The following is a 23131-nucleotide window of genomic DNA, read 5'->3' as shown; positions in this document are numbered from 1 at the left end:
CTTTGCTACCTTATTGCACATTTGCTTCTGGGCTGCATTTCAACAACTCTGCAGTTACATTCCACAGACCCTGTCATCCTCTCAACTTCAATCAAACAAGAGGAATACAAACCCATGACCCTGCCCCTGCCCACCCCATCCTCCCCCCACCCCGATATCCCCCATCAAAAGGAAAACAAAGCACCCCCCCACCCCAAGAAAGGCTGCTTGCTAGCAGAGTGCAACAGGAGTACACACTGAATGGGTGTTCTCTTCAGGAGCTCGGTGGAAGAGAGGTTGTTTCTAACACGGTTAAACAAAGCCATGCAAAGGGGTGGGAGAAAGGAGGCAGGAGCAGGTCAAACTAAAAGGATGAGAAGGAAGAACAGAACCGAGGAGGAGGAAGAACACAGCATGGCAAGTGCTCAAGGCTTCATGTTGTCTTGTCCTCTTCTTGTAAACAAGCTAATAATTCTCATTAGATAGAACAAGTAAAAAGACCGAAGGTCCAAGTCGAGGGGTCGGAGTTTCCAGGAGTCTCTTCAGTCCCTTCAGCAACACCACAGCCAGGGAGAAAACGAGGGGGAATTCCTCTTTTTTTTTTTTTGTTGTTTTGTTTGTTTTTTTTTTAAAATCTTCATTACTTAAAGCTGAGAGGAAAAAAAAAAAAAAGCCAACTCGGGAGCCCTTTGCGAGCATGGCTCATTGTCTCCAGACTCAAGAAACCACACTAGTTTAAGAGAACCTTTTGTGTTTTGTTTTTTTTTTTTTGTTGCCTTTTTAATGACTTATAAAAACCACGCGGTTCCTTCCTCTGCCCCTGGGCTCAAAGGCGGGTCTGGGCCTCGGGGACGTAGATCTCGATGCTGTCTGCGCTCTCCGTGGCCGAGTTCTGCCGCACCGAGGCTGCCCGCTTGGCTGCCATGAGACGCTTGCGAGCTTCCTGGCGCTGCTTGTCTGAATCAGAGGCTTTGTCCCGGTTCAGCTGGGATTTGGACTTGGCTGGCTTCTTTGGCACTGGAGGGGGTGGTTTCTTCTCCTCCTTTAGGGAGACAGTAAGGAAAAACCCAAGCATCAAAAGCTTGCTCTGATGTCGTGGGGACTCGTGGCATGAGGGACTAAGCAATGAGATCAAGTGTCAGGTGAAAGAAGCAGGAGCAGCTCTTGAGCAAAGGTCTCAAAATGAGCTTCTCCTACGCCTAGAAATGTGCTATTTTGTATTGCATGGTACACAGGCCTTTGGTGAAGTGGATTAGGGTTCGTAGAGTCAGCCCAGCTACACATTAGAGCACATGAAGACTGAACTCAACTTTAATATGCCACCCTGCCCAGAGCCATAGTCCTCCTACCTACTCTCCTGTTTAGGCAGGCAGCCTGGACACAGCCTGTGCTGCATTTTCAAAAGGTTCCAGTAGGTGTTTTTTAGACTACTCCAACACCAGGAATAGTTAAAGCCTCTTCATACAGTGCTTGTAACACTAGAGGCCTCTGCATCCCTGCTTTAAGCACACACCACCACTCATCACTCTGCTCTCTCTCCATCATACCACTTTTTTCCCCTTGTACAAAATTGTTTCCACTATTACTCAAGAGGAATGCTCTCAGTACATTGCAAGGCTGTGAGATTACACTGCACAAGGGCAAGGAGGTAAAAGCCCTAGAGATCTTCTGTCTGCAGACAGAAATAGACCTCGCATACCCGAATGCCTGCAAGGTGCTCTGGCCAGTCTCAACAACCCCACACTCACCTTTCTCTCCGGTGTCTCTGCCAATTGCCAGCTATTTGCTTTCAGGTGGTACAGCTCATCAAACTTCATGCTGATGTCTTCAATGGACAACTGGAGGAGATCCCAAAACCCAGCTAGGTCCTGGGCTGTGGGTCTGGGATTGGCATTAGGGTTCTGTAAGGGAAAGCATAAAAAGCCCTTTCAGATATGTTCTCCAGCTTGAAGGTCCACAGTATGCGATTCAGAGCTAGAACACTGGTTTCTTACAGAGAGATCCTGATTTCAGAGTGATAATAATGGAAGCGAGCACAACACGATGCAAAGCAGAGCTCTAACACCTGAGAACTGGCACGTTAGGGCATAGTGACTGAAAGAAGCCAAAGCTTTCATGAGTTAAATTACTTTGCTACATCCCCCACAAAACAGTCTGAAAGCATTGGTATTTCTCAGGCTAGGCTGAAAACTTTAAGTAGCCTAAGTTTCTTTCATGAACAGATTCTTCCAAGTTCTGAGACATCTGAACTCCATCATATACCTGGATCATCTCAGGAAACCATGGGATCAGGTCTGAGCAACTCTACTCTCAATTAGCCCTGTTCAGCTTCAGCTCTCAGCGAGGCAAACCCTTGCACTACATTCAAAGAGACCCAACCCCAACAGTGCTTTGTGACCCAGAAGGACAGCCCTGTTGGGACAGTTTTACCATACAAGTAAGCAACACGCAAAACAAGCATGTCTGGAGGACGACAGACTTTTCAAACATATTCCCCCCCCCCCCCCCCAATTTGGCAAAACCTCACTGATTCCCCTCAAAAAAGCCCTTTAGGAGTAACAAGTAGCTGTTTCTAGCACAAACAGGAGTGTGGCCAGCTGACAATTCAGACCCAGAGACCTGGTGTATTCAGCATGCCCTGAGCAGCAGCTCAAGAGAATTCCCCACTGCTCATGTAAGTGCCAAAAGGAAGTGCAAACACTCTTCCCTGAGCACAGCACAGCACAACAACTGTCTGTGCAGGAGAGGGTGAGGTGACAGCATCCCACTGCTCAGCTGCTGGCTTAAATCAGCATTCATCCGGCATGGCATGGTGCTCAGGTTGTAGGTGACAGCTACACTGGCTCTGGTTTTAGTGACAGCAGCCTGTTAGTACCTGATCATGTTCGTGTTATGCTGTTGAAACAGATACATCCCCTTCTCAAAAACTAGGAGAAATAGATCCAGACTCACCAAGTTTTGTTCACAGAGACCATGGAATTGCTGGAATTTCTGTGACATTAGTAACTGTGCACTGCCCACTGCACTCAGGACTTTTCCTAAGACTGCAAGGGAGAAAAACCAAGAACAGACTATTAAATGCAGCAATGAACTCAAGTGTTTCTGGAGTAAAGAAACACTTCTGAATCATTAGAAAAGGAGTTTCAGCGATCCCCAAGGAACTGACTGCTCTCAGGGAAAGAAGATGTACTGAAACAATTAAAATCTTTGTCATCTGCTATTGTCAAAAGCAGGCCAGCCTGAGAACACTGTATTGGAATGGGCAGAATGTACCCTGAACTGCCCTCATCCCATCAGACAAGCCATTAGCACAACCCAGTGAGCAGCTCTGCACAACCTGCTCTTGCACTCAATGCACGAGGTTGAAGTAGCAAGGGACAAGAGATCTGTCTCCAAACTCCATTTACCAGCAGGGATGAAAACACTGGCAGGCTTAGGGCTTTTGATATCCAGGACTTTACACTGCTCTTAGTGGGTTTTCCAAGAAGCCTCTGGGCATGGCAACATTCCTCTGCTCATTAATGGAGAACACGGTATGGGCTTTTCCCTTCCAAGGGCATGGCTGAAAGGTTCACAGTGCATGAAACTGCACCACAAACAGAGATGAATCAACCCCTCTTCTCACTGGTCTGCTGTTGTACCTAACTGAATCAGTTCTGAATGTTTCTAGATCTTGGTGGGACGAGTGTAAACCAGGCTCCTCCATACCCACCAACTTCTCAGTTTCACAATCTATTCTGAGATTGCTCTTAAGGTCACAGATATAACACCACACTGGTCTTGGTGCCTTTTCTTGCCAGAGCACTCTTGCCACAGGCAAAACAAGGGCATCCCCAACACAGAGAAAGCCTTGGCACTGCCTGCCCAGGTTGGCAGCCAGTTCAGCATCTTAGTGCAATAGGATTAGAGATTAGTTCCCCAAGCCCTAGCAGCGGGAAGGAGGTATAACTGAGTCTCACCATTATTTCACCTTTCTAAGGTGTTAAGAAAATAAATCAACCAGACTCTAAACACAAAGATCCTGCCCTCTGCAGCCTAGTCAGCCCCTTCTGTCACTCTGTGCACCACGGGCATGGTTTTCACTGCAAGAAGCACAGGTTTTGCCAACTCGTTTGAAAATAGCATAACAAGCCCAACTGGGACTGAACCCAATACAGTCAAGTTGCCCTGTGCTCCCTGTACATGTGCTTTGTGTGTATTTGTCACAAATTCAGCAAAGCTTTCCTCTATGAAGAAGTCTCCCCTTTGCTGTGAAGACAAGTCCACCGATTCAACAGATCAAGCAAGCTCGCACCCATTCTGCCCCACTGCCAACTAAGCTTTTACCTACCCACTGGAGTACAATGGGTTATGCAGAGAGAAGGATCCCACAGCCTTCCTGGAAAGCAATCCATTTAAGCTTTTAGCAGTTTTGAATGGTCAGAAGCTGCACCATGCCCTGCACGTCTTGCATACTGCATCACAGTACTATTTCTTACCCCATTTGCTAGAGGAAGTTACCTTATCCTTCCCAAAGTATTCCTCGTCCCAAACTCATCTCCATGTTCACTGTGGGTTGTCAGCAATGTAACTGCAGAAAGCTGATCCAACACTCAGTTACAGCTCCAGAGGAAGAGCTGCTGGGCTGCTCCCATCTGGTGTCCAAGGGCTGACACCACCTACCTTCTTCAGAGAGATTGTTCTCTTTGGTCTCCTGGTCCATCTGGCGGCACCAGCCTTCTAACCGCTCTGTTTCCGCCTGCAGCAGCTTCAGAAACCAGTACCCATCCCGCCGGCAGGCTCCTGGCTGTGTGGGTTCTGATGGTGAGGTGGAGGACGTCTCGAGCCAGGGGTCAGGAGGAGGGAGAGAGGAAGGCTCCAGGGCTGGGTCATTGTTTTCTCCATAGGAGAGGTTTCTCTTAATCTGTGAGGGCTTGGCTGGTTGCCTGGTAGTGGCATCACCACCAACGGAGTTGTTGTGTTGGGGGCACTCAGCGAGGCTTCTCTCAGATGATTTACAGCTAGAGTTATTAGGTTCCTGTGTGTCAGAGTCTGTGTCCTGTTTGGTGGACATGCTGCGAGAGTGGCTGTTTCTAGAGAGATCAGAACCAAACATTAAAGAGCAGAACTCACCCTGGCTGCCCTCACACGCACTGACAGTGAAACGCACTTGTTTATTATGCCTGCAGCTGAGCCTCACCCTGCCCACCCTGCCCCTCCTCACACACAAACACACACCACACATTCAGACAGACAAAATTATAAGGTTGCCTGCTTACTGCAATAGGCATTCAGCTGAGAGGACTGACGCACAGCTGTAATTACATCGTGTACTTTTCATTTGAAATTTCAAACTCCCATTGATTTGGCTGTTTACAGAACAAGTGCTGTGTGCTGTGGAGGAAGAGCTCTCCATGGGCCCCCATTCAACACCACTCATATTGGAACAGAGAAGGGGAGAAGGTCTAAGCAAAAGTGGGGGGAGCACAATTGAAAAGAAAGGAAACTACAAAAGCTTGCGCCTTTCACTTACCGCCACTCGTCCTCTACCTGTACCCCGATGGACTGGAATTTGGTGGCTGGTGGAGGAGGCTCCTCTTTTGCCACTGGCTGAAGGCAGTCAACCTTATTGAACAAGAAAAATACAGACAAAAACAGACACAAGAACTTGCTGCTGGAATTCACATTAGTAGACCAGGAGTGCTGCACACACACACACACAGCATGCTGACACCACACACCAACTGGAGGGGTCTCTAAGGAGAGGCACAAGGCTACTGCTCAGGTTGGCCTCCACTTGAGCAGCAGTCCTGCCAGGTACCTGCTCTATAGCCCTCAGCTCTGCCACCCACTGCTGTTTGCTCAGCTGTGGCACACTGGGGATGGGCTGCGTGTCCCTTGTTCCTGATGGGCCAACTGTATGGGTATCTGACATGGGCAAAGGCCAAGAGACTCAAGAGAGGGCAGTGATCTGATTGAGACTGACAGCAAAGCCCAGCTTCCTCTGTCCCAGGGACTGACACCCTTCACAGCTCTGGATAAGAGGATTAGAAGGGTTTAGGAAGGAAACACAGGCTGTGGGGCAGGTGGCTGGGGAACCAGCTCAGAAAAGGAAGAGGACAGGAAGACAGTCAGCCTCTCCAATGCGAGTTCTCTTGCCTTGCTGCCCTTTCAGCATCTATTTTGTCCCACTAGCCCTGCAGAAAAGCCTTCACTAGCACATGTACCCAACTGGCCAGCTAGCCTTACTGTAAAGCCAATGGAGAACTTATTCAGCACGAACACATGTGGTGGCTCAAAGCCCAGAACCACATTTGGATTTGCCCAAGTGCTCACAAGAGCCATCTGTAACTGGGAAATCTGTCCACAGGAAGAGTGGACAATTGCAGATGACTGAAGTTTGTTGAGTAAAGCACAGATTTACTCGATGGGTTCTCATCTGACTTTATGATCAACAGCTCATTTCCACTGATTTCCACAGAGTTAAATGCTTCCAACAAGAGAAGCAGCAACCTGCTGGGAACGAGCAGCAAGGAACTGCTCCCTCCTCCCTGCAGTCCTGGAACCATTTTGCACTGCAGCAGCCCATGTTAAGTATAAGGGCCCACCTCTCAGAAAAGAGTTGTCCCTAGAACAGTGACAGACAAGGAGCAGATTGATGTTAAGTACAGAGCACAGGAGTAGAAACAGCAAAAGGCCTCTTTAGAGGGACTCACCCGGTTAACAGAGTCCCACTGCCTTATGAAACATTTTATACTGAAAGAACTTAGTTCTTTCTGGTCTGTTATGGAAGCTTCTGCTGTATTTCACCCCAGGAACACAGGAAGTTAGTCTGACAAGGCAGTTAGTTTCTGTCGCTACCCTGAGTTCAGCTGCACATCTGGTCACACAAAATGCACACGCTAAATGGATGGGTTAAGGACATTCCTTAGGACAAAGGAAAACAAACTATTCCATACTTGTATTCCTATAGACGACAGCTTTCTTTTGGGGATATTCTCCACTTTAGGCTCTTCGCTGGTCAGAGTCCCTTTGTCACTTTTCAAAGTTGCATTTTTCTGAGGTAACTCGGGAGTGTCTCTGGCTGGAGTCACAACGCTCCCCCTCGTCACACTGGGTGTCCTGGTGCTGTCCAAGCTGTCTGAGGAATTGCTGAGTCCTGACTGGCTGGTCACCTCGCTCTTGTGGTCCTGGCTGTCCAGGTAGGTGTCCTGCGCCGATTCAGTGCTGCTCTGCACAGTGACAGAGATGAACGGCTTTGATGTGGTCCGCGGTGGGACAGGAGGTGGAGTCTTTTTATATGCCACTAGGCATGATGAACCTGCAGGAATGGAGGTGGGGAGAACAGAGAATGCAAAAGACAGATTGGGGAGAGAAAAAGAGAGATACAGCAAGAGAGAAAGAAAAAGCAGGTCAGTCACAACATCCAAGAGGAGCCTCCAAGCAGAAGCTGGAGGCAGAAATGCAGAAACAGCCTACAGCCAGCAGCTCACACTGGTAACCCAAACCAAAGCATAAGGGGAAGCAGAAGGCAGAGCCAGAGCTAGCTTGCAAAAGAAGTTAAAAGGAAAATCATGATGTGTGAAAGGCTGGAAATGGAGAAAAGGAATAGAAAAGCCTCCTAAGAATGCTGCAGAGTTTGGCAGGTGTAAGCCTCCACGGTGGGGAATTTTTCTGTGGCTAAACCCTATGTTTTAGTGTCCTAACACAGCCAAGTGTCTCAGTTCTTTGTCCCATCAGTTGACAAGTTTCAGTGTCTGGAGCAGGGTGGTGGTTTTTCCTATAAAAATGGAAAGAAGCCATAAAGTTTGTTAGATGCTGATGGAGCAAACGTTTGTGAAGTACCTTAAAGCCCTGCTGCTATGTGTTAAAGGAAAATATGTCCTCTGCTGGCATTCCAAGTGAACAGCCACTGGATGAACAGTGCCCACAGTCACTGTAAAAGGGCTCTCTCAATGACTCTCTCTCATTGCCACAGCTATGGCAACTTCTAGGCCAAGTCTTAAGCCCTGTCTTGTACAGTGCAGTGCAGAAACAGCCTGAACAGAGCAACCCTTGATAAGCCATGGCTACACCACCAAAACACAGAACACTCATGCTGCTGCCTTGCCTTACCGTACCAGGGGACTATTATCTATGACAAGCAAGAGCCACTCAAATTGTCAGTGGAGAAAACATATCCCTACAATTAAATACCTAGTCTCCCAGCCCACACAGCCACTGTTCTTCCCCACGGACAGCACTTGGAATGCCAGCTGCCTGGGGTTATCCTCACCTAACAGCGAGCCTCTGTGACTCCATGGCACCCAGAACCCAGGTGCTGGAGGGGTGCAGTGGTGGTGCTGGCATGTTTAACAGGAGCACAGCTCAGATTTCCCAGCTGCTGTTTACATCCACAGCACTGTAATTGGGGAAAGGAAATCAATTGCTGTCTGACATTGAACAATGCAGCCAGGCAAAACAAGGGGAGGGCAGCACATGAGCACAGAAAGGCAGCAGTTTCCTGGGGACAATCAGTGGTGTTCAGGGTCAATAAGCTAGATCCAAATTCATCCTTCCACATACCAACAGACAGTATGAATAGTATTTGTGCTGCTCTATATACAGAAGGAAACTGCAGCATCCCTGTCTTGTTCCTCTGGACCACTTTATGCCATCCAGCTCAGCTGAAGAGCATCACACATTTTGCTAGAAGGAAATTACAGAGTACCAACAAAAAAACCTGCTCCTGTTAAGGTACATGTGGTCAAAGGGTTGACTATGGAAGCTGTAAAAACAAGTTTGTGGCTACAAGAAACACTGCAATTGAAACAAAGATCGTAAGCCTTAAAGAACCAGGGATGCTTTGATCAGTGCATTTGCAAATTAATCCCACTGAAGCCCTCTGCAGCCATAAACCAGAGACTTTTGACTGTGCAGCAAACCCAGAAGCCACATCTTACAATGGGTTTCAAAAGCAAAAGTCAGGGTAAGCTCACCTAGAGCACTCTGCCCTTCTCCCTCAACACAACTCTGACCTAAGTTTCAGTGTTTCTCATACCTGTGGGAAAAGACAAGGTATTGAGGCAGCCAAGAGCATCCCGGTATTCCCGTAGGGCAGAGATGCTCCTGGACCATCGGGGCAGGCAGTGCGCCCTCATGGCTCAGAGGTCAATCCCACCAGTTTGGAGTGTTCCAGTTGCTGACTTACCCCTTTCAAAGGTCTACAGCTCAACAGGGCATGGATCTGCTTTGGAGCTGCTGCAGGTCATAGCCTATTTTAAAATCAGCTCACACTATGATGTGGAACACAACCCACATGGGCACTGGAGCAGGTACACACCTTATTCTGCATCACCATCAGCTAAGTTCACTTGCTAACACCAGCCACGCTCCACAAAGGTGCAGAACAACAACAAAATGTGGAAGTTTCACTTCAGCTTCCAGCTTTGCAGCACTAGACTCTTCCTGCTCACAGGATCTTCTAAGGCTTATTTAAGCAAGCTGTTAGAATTCACAGCTGTGCTGGGGAGGATTGAATTTTGAGGCAGGGATGTCTGTTTATAGTCTTCCTTGCATAATTACTTTTAGAAAGCAGTATGCTTCCACATTACCATCCTGCACGGCTGCTCTCCAGGGCTTAGGCAGTACCCACTGATGCAGCCCCAGCAAAGGAGCTGTGTTTCAGCATTAGCCTGGAGAGCCCTCCCGACCCCTGGGCATGCTGTGATCCTCTCCCTCTGCTTCCCAAGAGCCAGGCATTTGCTTCTTGAAAGCCTAAATGTAGGAGTCATAAAAGAATACTAAATCCAGCGTCACCTTAGGAGGCCTCTGTTCAAACACCACCAGACTGCGCTGACCTCACTGCCTGCCAGCACCAGCGAGATCAGAGCCAAAGTATTTGGGTTCAGATTTAAATATCATAATTGCCCTCAAGTGTGTGTCTAGCATGAAGTGCCCAGTTATTTTGTTGCTGTTGCTGACTCAGTAGAGCCTGGGGATATTTCTGATCATTCCAGTGACTTCAAGGACCTATTCAAGCCATCCTTATTCTGGTTAAATTACCTCAAAGGCTCCAAGCCACAGACAGTTGTGAAGGTGAGTCAGGCTGCCCTCAAATGCATTAGCAGGGCTCAGACTGCTGTTACTTCCCTGCATCCCTCCTTTCTCCCTAGGAAGAGATGAACAAATGACGTTTCCTCATGCATAAAGCAATGTGCTCTGAAACAGTCTCTCCTATTACAAGACAACCTCATTTGTCAAGTGAAACAACCCAGTAATCTTGCAGCAAGGGAGAACCACCGTCATTGGCATTATCCCCTCAGAGATTTTGGGCCCATGTTTACCCTAGGGTCTCATGGAAGGAGCTGCATTAAGAGTAGGTTTCAGTAGCAAAGGGAACTGGAACAGCCACATTCCAAGCAGCCTGACCTCTGATTTTCATCAACTCGAAGGACACTTCAAGGTTGAAATTATACCATATCATGGAATGTTTTATTTGTAGAGTCCAAGCAAGTGATCCACAGTTACAATTACCACTGAAGACAATACAGATACTCACTGATTTTTATGAGTTCACAGCAGCCACTTCCAACCTTATTTTTCTGCTAAAGCAGGTTTCTAGCCTTCATGGCCACAGCCAAACAGACAGGCCTCCTCGAACCTGTATCTGGTCTATTTAAAAGCTGTCTGGGCATTCTGCAGATTGAACGTCAAGACCTGCATTAGAGGCACAGATGAGAAACCTACCTGAATTTTATTAGTCAAGAAGTAACAACTATTTCCATCTAGACAAAGATGGGGAATCCCTGTGAAGATGCCACCTCCTGCTCTGAAAGGATTAATGTCTTTAGAGCACCAAAGCAATTTTAGAAGTAGTCTTACGCTGCTTAAACAAAACCACACTCCTGGAAAGCCACATTACATGACTGCATTTCAAGAGCCTGTTCATGGAAATGCTATAAATACCCACTCCCTCAGTGCCTTTCCTTCATAAATCTTAGTAGCACTCATCTTTGAAAAGGAAAAAACTCACCTTGATACTACACAGAGAGGTGCCCCACAGGGAAATATGTTACTAAGCTGGGGACGGGCTGTGGACCCTCCTGCCACAATCCTTACTCCACTAAGCTCCAGCCTATACCAGCAGCATCCCAGAGGGAGCAGTTCACCCACCTTACAGCCCAATCTGTGCACTGCCTCCATAGAGACCTACAGAGCAGCCAGCCCAGCAAAACCCTTCTGAAGCTCTCAGATAACCAGGAGGAACATTTTCCAGCTCCCCACAACCCTCGGGTCTGCTTACTGTACCTGCTGTTTGCTTATAATCACAGAGCTGAGAAGCATAGCCTGGCTTGTGTATAAGTCACACAGAGCATGGTCCAGGTGCTCCTCCCAGGCACCACCACCATTTGTGTTCTCTGGTCACCCATGACTGAGATGCCTTTAGGGTGAACTGTGGCATTAACTAACAGCATTGAGTAACTGTGCTGGGTGGACTGCACAGGGCAGGCAAGGGCAGCAGCGCTCTGCTGCTCAGGAATTCTCATTAGAGACCTGTATCTGTACATCGGGTGTGAGCAGAAGCCTTTAACCAGTGAAGGAAAACCTGAGTACTGGGATCTCTTCACACAAGAGACTTTGCATTTTTCAATGTACCAGAAGTCTGAGCTTCTTGGAGATACTCCAATTTGTAATTCCAAGCAACGTTTGAGCAGAGAAATTGTAAGTACTTACACACTGAAAATTATTCACTGGGAAGGCCACTTGTAGAAGGTCACAACTTTAAGAGGCATCAGATGCTAGCACCCAAGAATGCTGTGGTTTATCTTGCACTGCTGGCATTCTGATTTGGTCATCTCCCCCTTGCAGCACAGATTCAGCCTTACAGTAAGGACCCAACAGACAACACCAGCCACAGACACTCCCAAACCCATTTGCAGCAACTATTACTGGGGCTTCTATTTGTATCCAAAGAGACACTGAACTTCTCCCCACCCTGTTCAAAGTCATTTTCAGCACAGGTTTTAAAGCATGTTGGAGGCAACTCCACCCCGCTCCACAGCTGTGCATCCAGCAAGCTGTCCATCTGTCCTGTGGGCCTCGGGCAGGGCTCCAGTCCAGCACAGTGCTGTTAAGGAAGCATTCCCTTCTGCTCCCTGCCCAAGATGTTAATCCATTCGCAAGAACCAAGATCCCCACAACCAACCATCCCACCTCAAGAAGTCACTGGGAGGAGAAAACCCATGAGCATGGTTCCAGGAGAAGCAGAACTGCAGCTCTGAGGCTGGGGGTGCCTGTTCCCCAGTGACAGGGCCCCCACCAGCCTCTCACCTATGAGCTCATTGCCCATTTACTGGTGGCACACACAGTTTTCCACAAAGGAGATGAAGGGAATGGTCCATCAGTTCAGCGTGCCTTTGCTCTGTACTGGAATCAGGCCGTGCTTATTCCCTCAATGCCCTCGCTAATGAGGGCTAACACTCAATGAGCTTAATACACCAAGAGATGTGAAGCAGCACAGCTAAAGGGACCCAAGCCCACAGAGCACTGTGTGCACCATAGTGCCCAGTCTCTGTACTCCTAAAGCCACTTTCTCTGCAAGTTTTACTTAGGATAATGGCAGCATACACATGAATTTAGGACATAAGTACGAACAAGACATGAATTAGCCAGTGCCACCAGCTCACAGGAGGCTTTCCTTCTCCCTGCCCTACCAGGGGATGTTAACCAACCTGCTGTCCCTCTGCAAAGTGGCAAACGTCATGGACCAGGGTTAGGTGTTTAGAGGAGACACCCTTATGAAGAACTTATCCACTTCTACAGCCACATTTAAGTGCACCAAGGGTATTGGCGTTAATCTTCAAAGTGTTTAGGAAAGACAGTGTAATTAGACAGCTCTTATTAGTTTTTCTCCAAGCTAGCAGTTTCTAGAATATCCTGCAGAAGTGAGTTCCACCAGCTCATTATGCACTGCAGGAAATATCCTTCCCATTTGCCATCGCTTTCTGTAACACCACATCACTCAGAGGACGGCATATGCAGATGCTTTAAACTCGCTTCTGTCACTGCAGAAGTCCAGGGAATCTGAACACACCTCCACAAAGTCACACCCAGTCAAAACCATATGGCTAGAAACCATGCAGCACCACTTGGTAAACCAAGCCTCTTCTCGTCTATGTCAAAGCTCAGCAGCTTGAGCTTGCTATTTTAGGGGTATTCTGACCACTAAAGCACAAGATCAAGTCAATCCCAAGCACTTGCCCATGTATCAAAGGAGACACACTGCAAGCTTTCAACGTACAGGGTGGAAGCCGCATCTTGAGCACAAAGTGCAACAACCCAACTGCTTGCCCTTTCAGAAAGGGGAATTGGCCCATTAGGCAGGGTACAAACAGCACAGTTATTCTGCAGTACTTCCCCACACACCTTCCTTTCAGCCCAGGAACCATCCTCTAAGGCCACCAGAAACCCACCTCACTTTTTGTCCAGGACCCTTCTACAGTTGCAGGAATACAAAGAGCTCCAGTACAGCAGAATTACACCTAAGGCTTTTGGGCATCTGTGCCCACTGACATGAGTTTGGGTCTATGGTGCTTGGGGAACAGCAGGGAGTTTCTGCAGAAACTGCACGGTTGCTGAGGCAATGTTGGCATGTTCCCACCAACAGACACTCATGGAAGCAGCGTGGATGAGTTATCATTACTTAAGTGTACCATTTAAACACTGTTCACAGAAGAGCTGGCCAAGAGGGTGCTGAAAACACTGATGGCAGCCAGCAGCTTGTCAACACAGACTGTGATAACAGGAACAGGCCTGCACTGGTGTCAGCAACAGCCTAGTTCCCCCAGTATAAGTGGGGCTCCTAAAGGACTGCTTCATCCCCAAGACCAGAAGCTGCAGTGATTTCTTAGCCTATTTAGATCATCTAGAAATTGCCACCATTGCTGCTGAAGAACTTCAGGGTAAGAACTGATTTCTCCATCACTTCATTCAGCATCAAGATTTTTATCATAGTTTCCAGTTACTGCATCCCAAATTTTACCTGATCCACACAGGGAATTGCTGGCAGCTGCTATTCCCACTCGCCCACAGGACGATATTCCAGCTGTTTGAGGCATCAGTGATGCCACCAGGCACAGCAGAGGTGGTTTTGCCAGAACATTATGAAAAACCCTCTCCACACCCAGATGACGAGCAATTCTTTGTAAGCTAAAAACAAACCCCACCCTGTACCCACAGGGCCAGAGAAGCACATGTGTCAGCAGATGAGCAGACAATGCAACATGGCCTCGGTGCAAGGAAGATGGGGAAAGCAGCAGGCTGAACAGATATCTTCCCATGCTTATCCAGCCTAGAAGAACCTAACCCTTAGCCAAGACTGTCTTTCCACTTGGACATTTGCTGCCAGGCAGCCAGCACCCAGGATTTACATCTTCAAAGCTACAATGAGGAGGTTTTAATAGTCAGATCCAATTGAAGCTATTTCCTTCCTTAAGTATGTACAAACCAAGATGTGGCAACATTATGCTAACGCTGAAGAATCAAAGTCAAAATTGCTGGGAAATGGCTGTTGGCTGAGGCACAAGCTTTGCATGTTAGAGAAAGCTGTTCCATATTCACAATTTAACATGGCATTAGTTACAAGATTAAAAAGTATCACATGAACCAACACAGAAAAGGCTAGAGCAGGTTGCTCCCTCCCTTCATTAGCATTACATTTGAGACAGTGGTTAGTGCTGCACCAACCAGAACAGGCAGCACTGCAAACCTCCCATTGATCTGAAGAGGCAAGACAAGTCCTTAGAGCTGGAGCAGGCAATTAAGCAAATATTCCAACCTTCTAATCCTTTTGGGTAGGGTACTCGGAAGCTTTTGAAAGCAGAGCTGTTATCATTGCTTGGATTTCTGAATGCTCCCACATGAACGAACCTATGGGCTCCGCAAAGCTGAGCTGCCTTTCTCACTAGCTAAGCACAGAGGTATGCAAAGAGCAGTGTGTGTCCCCAGTGATGCTGAGCACACTGTTCTCCCACAGGCCAAGAGTGCTCAGCTCTGATTTCTTAAGCATTTCAAATATCACAAGCACTTGCAGAACAATAGTCCCTTCTGCCATCCTCCAAAGGGAAGGGGTTTCCGGAATAAACCCAGCACTTGCTGGAATACTTCATTTCAGGAATCAAGCATGCCAGCTGACAAAGGAGCTACTGTCCAGGCTCCAGCTCTGAAATGAAAGAGCACAACAAATCCCAAGTGGGAACTGAGTCTTCTCTGAGCACATCTGAGGCTCTAATATCTGTGACCTAAATAGCTTCAAGCTACCTACAAGTCATCATCTTTACAACTCAGTTTGTTTTTACTGGAGGCTCCAAAACACCAAGGTCCTGGTTCACAGTCCTGAAGTCTCTGTAATCATTAAAGTTCAGAGCCCAAACCACCACTTTTCAGCCACAAATATGGGTAGCAGAAGGTCTGGATTCATGTGTGCAGTACCTGTTCACCCACACCCATGTTCATCTGGTCCTCCAGCTTGCAGAACCTGCCATAAAGGTACTCTGAAGATCTAAGACTATTAACTAGAAAAGGGACACAAGGGAGAGGCTGGGGAAGAGCCCCACCACATCCATTTAACAGACTCAGTTTATAGGCAGCAAAATGAAGGGCACTGTCTCAGTTACTCTGTTCTCATGCTATTTCATCTGCCACATCACCCTTAAGACCTGTCCTGCTGTTTGGAATTCAGGATCTGGCACGATGTGTCCCTGGCCTTCCAAGGAGGGTTAACAGTAAAACCCAGTCTCCACCAAAAGCATTAAATGCCACTGCAGCATCCCTGCTGCTTTCAGGAACCTGCTCAACTGCAGAGCAAACTACTTTCCTGCCTTGAAAGCTTGTGCCAGACTTCCTGGCTTCATTTCCCACCTTGCTTATTTATTCCTGTTTCCAAATGAGTGATCTCTCCCTTCGCTCCTTTCAACTTCCTGTTGTACACAGCTCCAGCTACAAAAGAAACATCACCCAACCCAAATGTGGAGATCCTAGAGCTGTTCTGTGGGATATTCCAAAAAGCTTCCTCCCAGGACTCCACCTGTAAACATTAAATATCAACAAGCAGGTGAAGCACTGACACTAATGGAAGAGGTTAGTGTGACAGGGTGGGCAGCACAGCTATGCTGCCTTCCTGAAAGAGTGTTTCCTTGATCTCCTGAAGCCAGATGGGCCTCCAGGAGAGGCTGCTAAAGACACACCACCACTATTCTTTATCCAGACAGTTGTATATGTATGGCATGAGCAGGCTTTCCACACTGGCTTGTTTAGCCTTGAAAGAAGCCCATCCACAATCTTCTTTTTCCTGCTCATCTTCAGCTTCCTCTCCTGGCACATCCCACAGTCTCTCAGGGCTGCCAGAGGCACCTGCACTCAAACAGGCAGTGCAAAAATCAGTTGACTGCAAAGCCCCTGCTTCAAACAAGCACAGAATCCTTCTGTCAGTTATGGAGGAACCTAAACTGTAACTAAGCTGGTGCCAGGGATAAAACACAGGACCTGCTGGACTCAGTTTGACAGAAAACATCAGGCACATACCAAAACTAATGCAGCAGCTACAGTGGGACGAGTCCTGCTTCTCATATCAGAAGCTTACTAAAGCTAAAGCTCTGTAAAGCAAATGACAGAGCTTTTTGCTAGAGGTCCCCAGAGTCACAACCCTACCAAACAGATACCAGTCCTCTGGAGAATATGACCACAGGTTTCAGCAAGCAGGTGATGGGACTGCTGCTGATCATGTCCATACCCATCTCTTCCCTTTTCCCACAGCCCCTGCCTACAGTCCAAGCATTCAGGCAGCTGACAGAGCACAGAGGTGAAGACAACTCTAACTCATACAGGCACAAAAGTTCTTCCTGCAAGGGCTGGATGGAGTCAACAAGCTCAAACTGTTCATTGCAGAGACCTGACACAACCAAAGACAAAATGGGTTTGGACAGAACCAGCTCAGACATTCCAAATAGCTCCTGGCAGCCAGGAGTCACCTCACAGCAGTGCCTGGAGGTGGCCTTACCTTGCTCCCACACAGACACTAAGTTTATCACCTTAGTGATAAATCCCACCTGCATGTTCTTCTGGAAATCCAAACCAGACGCTCTGAAGATCACCCAAGCCTGGAGTTATTTCCCCTCTTGGCCATCTCCCCCTACTTGGCCAGGGAACAATTTTAAGCTTGAAACAAAAGTGCATTCAAGCAGCCACTCCTTGTCCCTGCAGTTGTCCAACACCAAGACTGGCTGTAGGATGAAATTCACAGTAACAGCAGCTTACCCTTCCAGATGAAATGCTGATCTTCAGGTGCAGTGCTTTCCAGGGCAGTCACCAACCCAGCCTTTGCTGTGTTTAGCTCAAAGGGATTGTTGAGGACATAGCTGTGCTGGCTACCAAGCATAGACTGGCACCATGTCAGCTACTCAAGGGTGAGTCCAGCAAGTGCTTTCACCCTATGTGGCCTTACAAAACCAGAACCACCAGACAAAAATGAAGCTGCGATCACAGAGATGCAAATCTAGAGCAGCATTTAATTTGTGGGGCACGGGAAGTTTGGGGTCAAGGACAGCTTATGCAGCAGCAGGTCTCCAAGTGTCTGCTCCAGAGGTTCATTTGCCAGACGGATCCTCCATCAGTCAGAGGAAGATTATGGCAAAGATACACCACGAAGCAGCACCTCCAAAGGAGGGGCACAGATGGGATGGAGACTGCTCTGTCCTCAGTACTTCAGTCTGAGCCACGGACCTGCCCCTAAGCACATACCCTCAGCTTATACAGGCGATGCTGGGACCACTGTGGTGTGTAAGAGGACAGCTCAGGGTCACTCCTAATGTCTATGACACCCAGACTGGGAAAGGAGCCAACCCAACCCCTATGCTTTCCTGGAAAGCATTCAAGAAAACATCCAGGCTGTACATGTACCAGAGCTACACTTTCAGAGGAAGACATACCCAGTCAAGTTTCTTGGGTTTTAGCCATTCCAAAAGAGTCAAGACAGAAGTACCAGATACTGACTGAAGATACTTCATGATCATAGTAAGCAACAGCACACCACAAAGGTCCATCCCTCAGGGGAAGAAAGCTGCTCAGAAATCTCAGCCAGGGTTGAGATGAAGGTCAGTGGGCAAGGATGACTGTACCAGAAATCTCCTCTGTGCAGCTGCTGGCAGCCAAGCAGGAGAAACGCTGTGAACCTGCCGTCAGCAAGAGAATGGATCCAGCAGGGAAAAGCGCTGTCAAGAAGCTGAAAAAAGAGGGGGTTGAAACTGCTCCCATTGCATAGGTTAATGGAGACCTCGAGTGCACATTGCAAGAATTAGTTTTCCTCCTCAATATATCTAAAGAGGTGACTGTGTTCTCAGCTCTGTCACCACATGACAGCAAAAGTCTCCTTTACCCCCAAACAGCCTTTCAAAGGCCAAAGCCAACCAGAAGAGCTTCTGAAAACAAATTAACAGTCCTGTGGCAAGGCAAGAGGTGGGACAACACCAAGTACATGAGTTTAATTTTCAAGTGTCCGGTTTCTATTGTCATCTAATTGCATCAACCTGCGGAAGAGCTGGAAGCTCTCCCACTTGCTCCAGCTCTGACTGTGCATTAACCTCCAGTCAGAGTGGTTGGTATGTTCCATCCTTGCAGTGACCCACTTACAGAGCTGTGTGGGGACCATTCCCCCACCACTGACTATGGGGCTGCTGCTCTTCCTGCTCTGGTGAGGATCTCAGCACCAGCTGAATGAGGATCATCCCCTTGCTGACTTCCAGGGAGGCAAGCAGAGTGCCTAGGACAGCCCTTCCTACACAAGTGACCATTCCCCATGTGCTAGGGCTAGCGCCTTCAGCACAGTCATCACACCAAGAATGAATGCCATCTTCAGACAGGGATGTAAAGCTGCTCTATTACTGTCCCAGACATCCAGAAGACACAGGATGCCTATGAGATGACAGCAGACAGACACACTTCATACCAACCAGATAAAGTCCTGAGATGGTGAAAACAACTTTTCATTAAAGCAACAACAGGAAGAGAAGTTCAACCCCCTTTCAGCAACAGATTCAGTTCTTCCATTTTTCTAGCTGTAACCAAGATGCAGATACAGCTGAGGAAACAAAACAGAAACAAGTTATTTGGGATACTGTTTTGTAAACAGATGCAAAGCCAGTTATCTACCCATGGGAACGAGAGTGTGAGCAGGCTCCGAGAGGGAGCAGAACACTCACAGGTTATTTAACGGCAAGCTTTGGGCAGCTTGCATCATCTCCATCAGTAAATTTCCACGAGTCTGCAACATCAGCAGCTTATGCTGCAAGACACCTGGAAGAATTTAAGTGCCATCTCCCTTGGGTACCATGGGACGGTTCCCTCCTACTTCAGCTACTAACAGTCACAACCATGAGGACAGTTAAGAGGAGGTATTGCTACAGCTAACTTAATTACATTAAGTGACAAGAGATCTGACTCAACTGCTATAGAGCCTGGTGTAAGCTACTCCCTGTAGCAGGGATGCCTTATCCTTGGGGAAAGGGTGTTAACAAAACAAGTGAGTCACCTCTCACACAGCAGGCCACCACTTTGACATAATTTATGCCAGGACAGCCTATGGATTTCAGGATGATCTGTCTGCCCTGGCAGGCTTCATACCAGAGCGACATTTACTTTGGGTGTTTTAAAAGGCTGCATACAACTTGCTCAGGCACCAAAAAGCAAGAAAACAAGGAACTGAGCAATATGAAAGGCAGGGTCTTCTGCACAAGTTAACATAGCAAGTGTCAGTGTGTATGAGACAGACGACCATGATGGACACCTGTGATGTCAAAGGACACACTGAACATAGAAGCACAATATGCGATGTGCAGCCCAACAGAGGATATGAACTCAGCCACTCTGTGACCACATTGCTCTGTGCGACACGAGTGTTACAACAACAGAGCCAAGGGACAGCAGGAGAGTGCAGAGCTGGGAGCAGAGAAAGCAGTGTTACAGAGGCAGGTCAGAGCCAAAGCCCTTTCCTGCCACCTCCACCTTACAGTGGTTCATGATTCCCCACCACACTGTGCCGAGCAGCCCGAAACTCCAGTTATTGCCCAAGACCACACACTGGGTGGGCACACAGACACTCAGAGGCACACAACTTCTGGGAGTTGTCAACAATGCGTTGGGAAGTTCAGAACCACCATCCAAACTAAAAAAGCCATTTGGTTTACTGTTTTAAAGACTCCAGCCCCATCTTTCTCTTTGCTCACTTCTGCAGTGATCCTGAGGTACGAGCATGATTTAATGTTAACACAGTTTGATTCTGCACAATCACTGGAAGCCTCTCACTACCACACTGCTGCTTCTTTCACCAAGTAGTTACATTCTAGGGTGTTCTGTCCTTTGCCTGTCCAGCCAGATTGCAGCAGTAGCCCTGCCTGTTATGCATGAAGCACTCTGAACACAGATGAAAGCACAAGAACATTTAAAGCTAGAGATGGGTTCCAGTAAGCAAACAATCTTGATGTTCCCAAGTCCAGGATGTTGTCAGAGAATGCACACAGGAATGTAAGGAGAGAACTGCCTTATGGTTTAATTCAGCAGCCCCTGCCTTAGGCTTTGGTTCTTGCATATTAGATGCAAAAAGTTTCAAAACATTAAAGTTTAGTCACATCTTTTAGATTTCACATATACAATGCACATCCTCTATGCATTAGTATCAGAACAGTCATTAGTTTCTATTAGTTATGTTTGTGAGAGCAGTATAGTGCAAAGAGCAATGGCAAAGAATAATAATTGCTTCTGAAATTTGAAAGCTATCAGCGTGGTTGTGGTAGGTGTAAGTCAGACTCCATCCCACCATGTTCCACTGTCATTCTGAGTGTACAGCCCCTTAACAGAGAGGGAGGTTGTCCTGTTGTCTGTCTGAAGGTGCCATGGAAAAAGACAACTGAACCCAAGAGCAAAATGGAAGGTACAACCCGAAACTGCAGGGACATTACTTTAAAAACCCAAAACCCACAACTAAGTGTAAGCTTCCCTACATCGAGACAACCCATTGTCCCCCTTCCATCCTTCCTCCTGCCAGTGAGTGCTGTTGACATCTCTGTGCAGCCTGACAATGTGCACAACAAGCACTTGCTGCCTCTCAAGGCAAAAAATACAACCACAAACTCCAGACATGAACAGTTTAGCAATTGCACTCCAAGGAGCATGTGCAGACCTGCAATCACAGCACTTTAACTTAGTCATTTCCAGGATCTCTGGGAACAGTGGTCCTGGCACCTAACAGGCTACCAAGTACCAATTCAGATGTGTTATTAAGCAACCTGTTTTCTGGCAGTGTTTAGCAATACTAGGAAAATTCCCTAATCAGACACTCCTTACTAAGGAAATCCACTCATTTTATCAATGAGAGTTCACCATCAAGCCAGCTAAGAAATTTATTCCTAAATCTCATCTATAATGATTCTATAAGAGGCAAAATGAACTCTAGTTTTTAGATACTGGAACATGCTGAAACTGTGGAGACCACAGTTCCCCTATGTACAAGTTGACTGCAGAACATGCAAAGTTCCCCCTTTGGCAGATACCGCTGGACTATTTCTTTCCTACATCTGTGATTGTAGCTCTGTAAAAAGCCCAGCTCTGATCTTTACCACTCAGAGATGCAGGAAAACAGCAACGAAAGCATCAACCCACAGAGCTGAGAGCTGCAGCACTTGGTTCACAGCAAGAGACTCCACTAGCAGCCTACTGACTCTGCTCACTGGACCTTGATGCATTACACAAGACAAACTCCAAGACAACACAGCCAGAAGCAGCCACACTCAATCACAAGCAGTGCCAAGGCTGGTGTGCATCAGCTGTGGTATGGATGAACAGGCTCAGAGAACCTCAGTATAAGAGGCCAACCGAACAGCATCCACCGTCCCTTCAAGTTAGAAGGCTGTTAGTAGCTAGAAGCCAGCTGCATGAAGAAAGCAGACCACAGGTCTGTCCTTGTCACAGCACAGCATGAATAGGTTCTCTTAAACCAGCACAGACCTATCCATGAAAGCTTAAGCACAAGTGGTGGCTCCTGGGGACAGAGCAGGAGGTCACACTGCCTCTGTGGCCAGGTGTGCAGGTTTGCAAACCCACTTACTAGCTGTTGACAAGCTGCTTGTAATCCTGCAAGCAGGATTAAGCACCCGTTTTAACACTGTTGAACTGACAGTTCAGATTTCAGCATGAGGAGCTGGTCTGGCAGCGTTATCCAGCTATGCTTCCCTTCCATCTTTAAAGTTTCTCACTGTCGTCCAAACCACAGTGCAGCAAGTCTGCCCAAAATATGCAAATACCACTGACACAGCAGTGATTCACATCCTTGAAGTGTGTCACTACTGGCTGCACAAGGAGAGCTTTAAGACTGAAAGCCAAGTGCCACCCTTGTCCACTTTGTGTTTTCCCTGCAGGTGATAAAGCATCAGTAAGGGGTGCTCCACATGAGCATGCAGAGCCCAGGCAAGCACAGTCCTTGGTTCATCAAAGTGTCTTCCTTCTGCTGAGGTGTTAGAAAACAATGGACAAGACTTAAAGAGCAAATTTAAGTTTAAAGCAAACAGGACTCTCATCTTTTGCCACTCACTGACCAGCAGTTATCAAGAGGTAAAGACACACCAAGAAGAAAGTCCTACTCTTGTCATTCTGAAGCACAGCAGCTTACCACAATGGGGACCTGAGGCTCCCACACATTAAGTAACTTCACTTTTAGTCATTTACTTAAGAGCACCTGCCCTGTAAGTTTGCTTTGGACACAAATCTGTACTTCGTTAACCTTCATCTCTGGTCTGGAGGAGCTCTGTTTCCCTTTGACCAAGTGTACATGGCCACTGCTGCCACAGGATCAGGCAGCTCTAGTTTCAAAGTCTTCATCAGAGATCACACAAACCAAAGTGATTTTCATCTCCAGATGCTGGCTTGCAGGATGCACTCTGTTAACTTGTAATCTGAACAAGCACTCAGTGTCACAAACAATTGCTGCTGAAAGAACACCTGGAACTCCAGTGCTGGAAGGATGCCCAGGCAAGCTTGTAACAATTTTCCCACCTTATCTTTCAGGCAGGAATGCCACTTCCCTTAATATCTCAGATCTGTTTTGCAGGCTTACCCTTAAGGGCCCACTTGCTCTTCCCTGGTAAGT

General features: G+C 47.5%; 1 protein-coding gene across 7 annotated transcripts in view; it reads right to left on the bottom strand.

Annotated features, from left to right (window-relative positions):
• Positions 1–725: 725 nt before the first annotated feature.
• Positions 726–23131, bottom strand: part of DLGAP4 (DLG associated protein 4) — a 126682-nt gene continuing 104276 nt past the window's right edge. For 6 of the 7 annotated variants that reach the window (XM_057424670.1, XM_057424672.1, XM_057424673.1 and 3 more), the window contains 6 exons: positions 6918–7279; positions 5492–5583; positions 4642–5051; positions 2932–3023; positions 1728–1880; positions 726–1021 (listed from right to left, as the gene is read on the bottom strand). In XM_057424670.1, the coding sequence (XP_057280653.1) occupies positions 806–1021; positions 1728–1880; positions 2932–3023; positions 4642–5051; positions 5492–5583; positions 6918–7279 (1325 nt within the window). In that variant the 3' untranslated portion in view covers positions 726–805. Of the gene's footprint in view, positions 1022–1727; positions 1881–2931; positions 3024–4641; positions 5052–5491; positions 5584–6917; positions 7280–23131 lie in introns of those variants that run through there. The other variant, XM_057424677.1, reaches the window with a different exon arrangement.

This window comes from Pezoporus wallicus, unplaced genomic scaffold (assembly GCF_028554395.1).
Source record: "Pezoporus wallicus isolate ANWC-B61680 ecotype Strahan unplaced genomic scaffold, APGP_CSIRO_Pwel_v1 contig_11996, whole genome shotgun sequence".
Classification (NCBI taxonomy): Eukaryota; Metazoa; Chordata; class Aves; order Psittaciformes; family Psittacidae; genus Pezoporus; species Pezoporus wallicus.
This window is presented reverse-complemented; position numbering and strand designations above follow the sequence as displayed.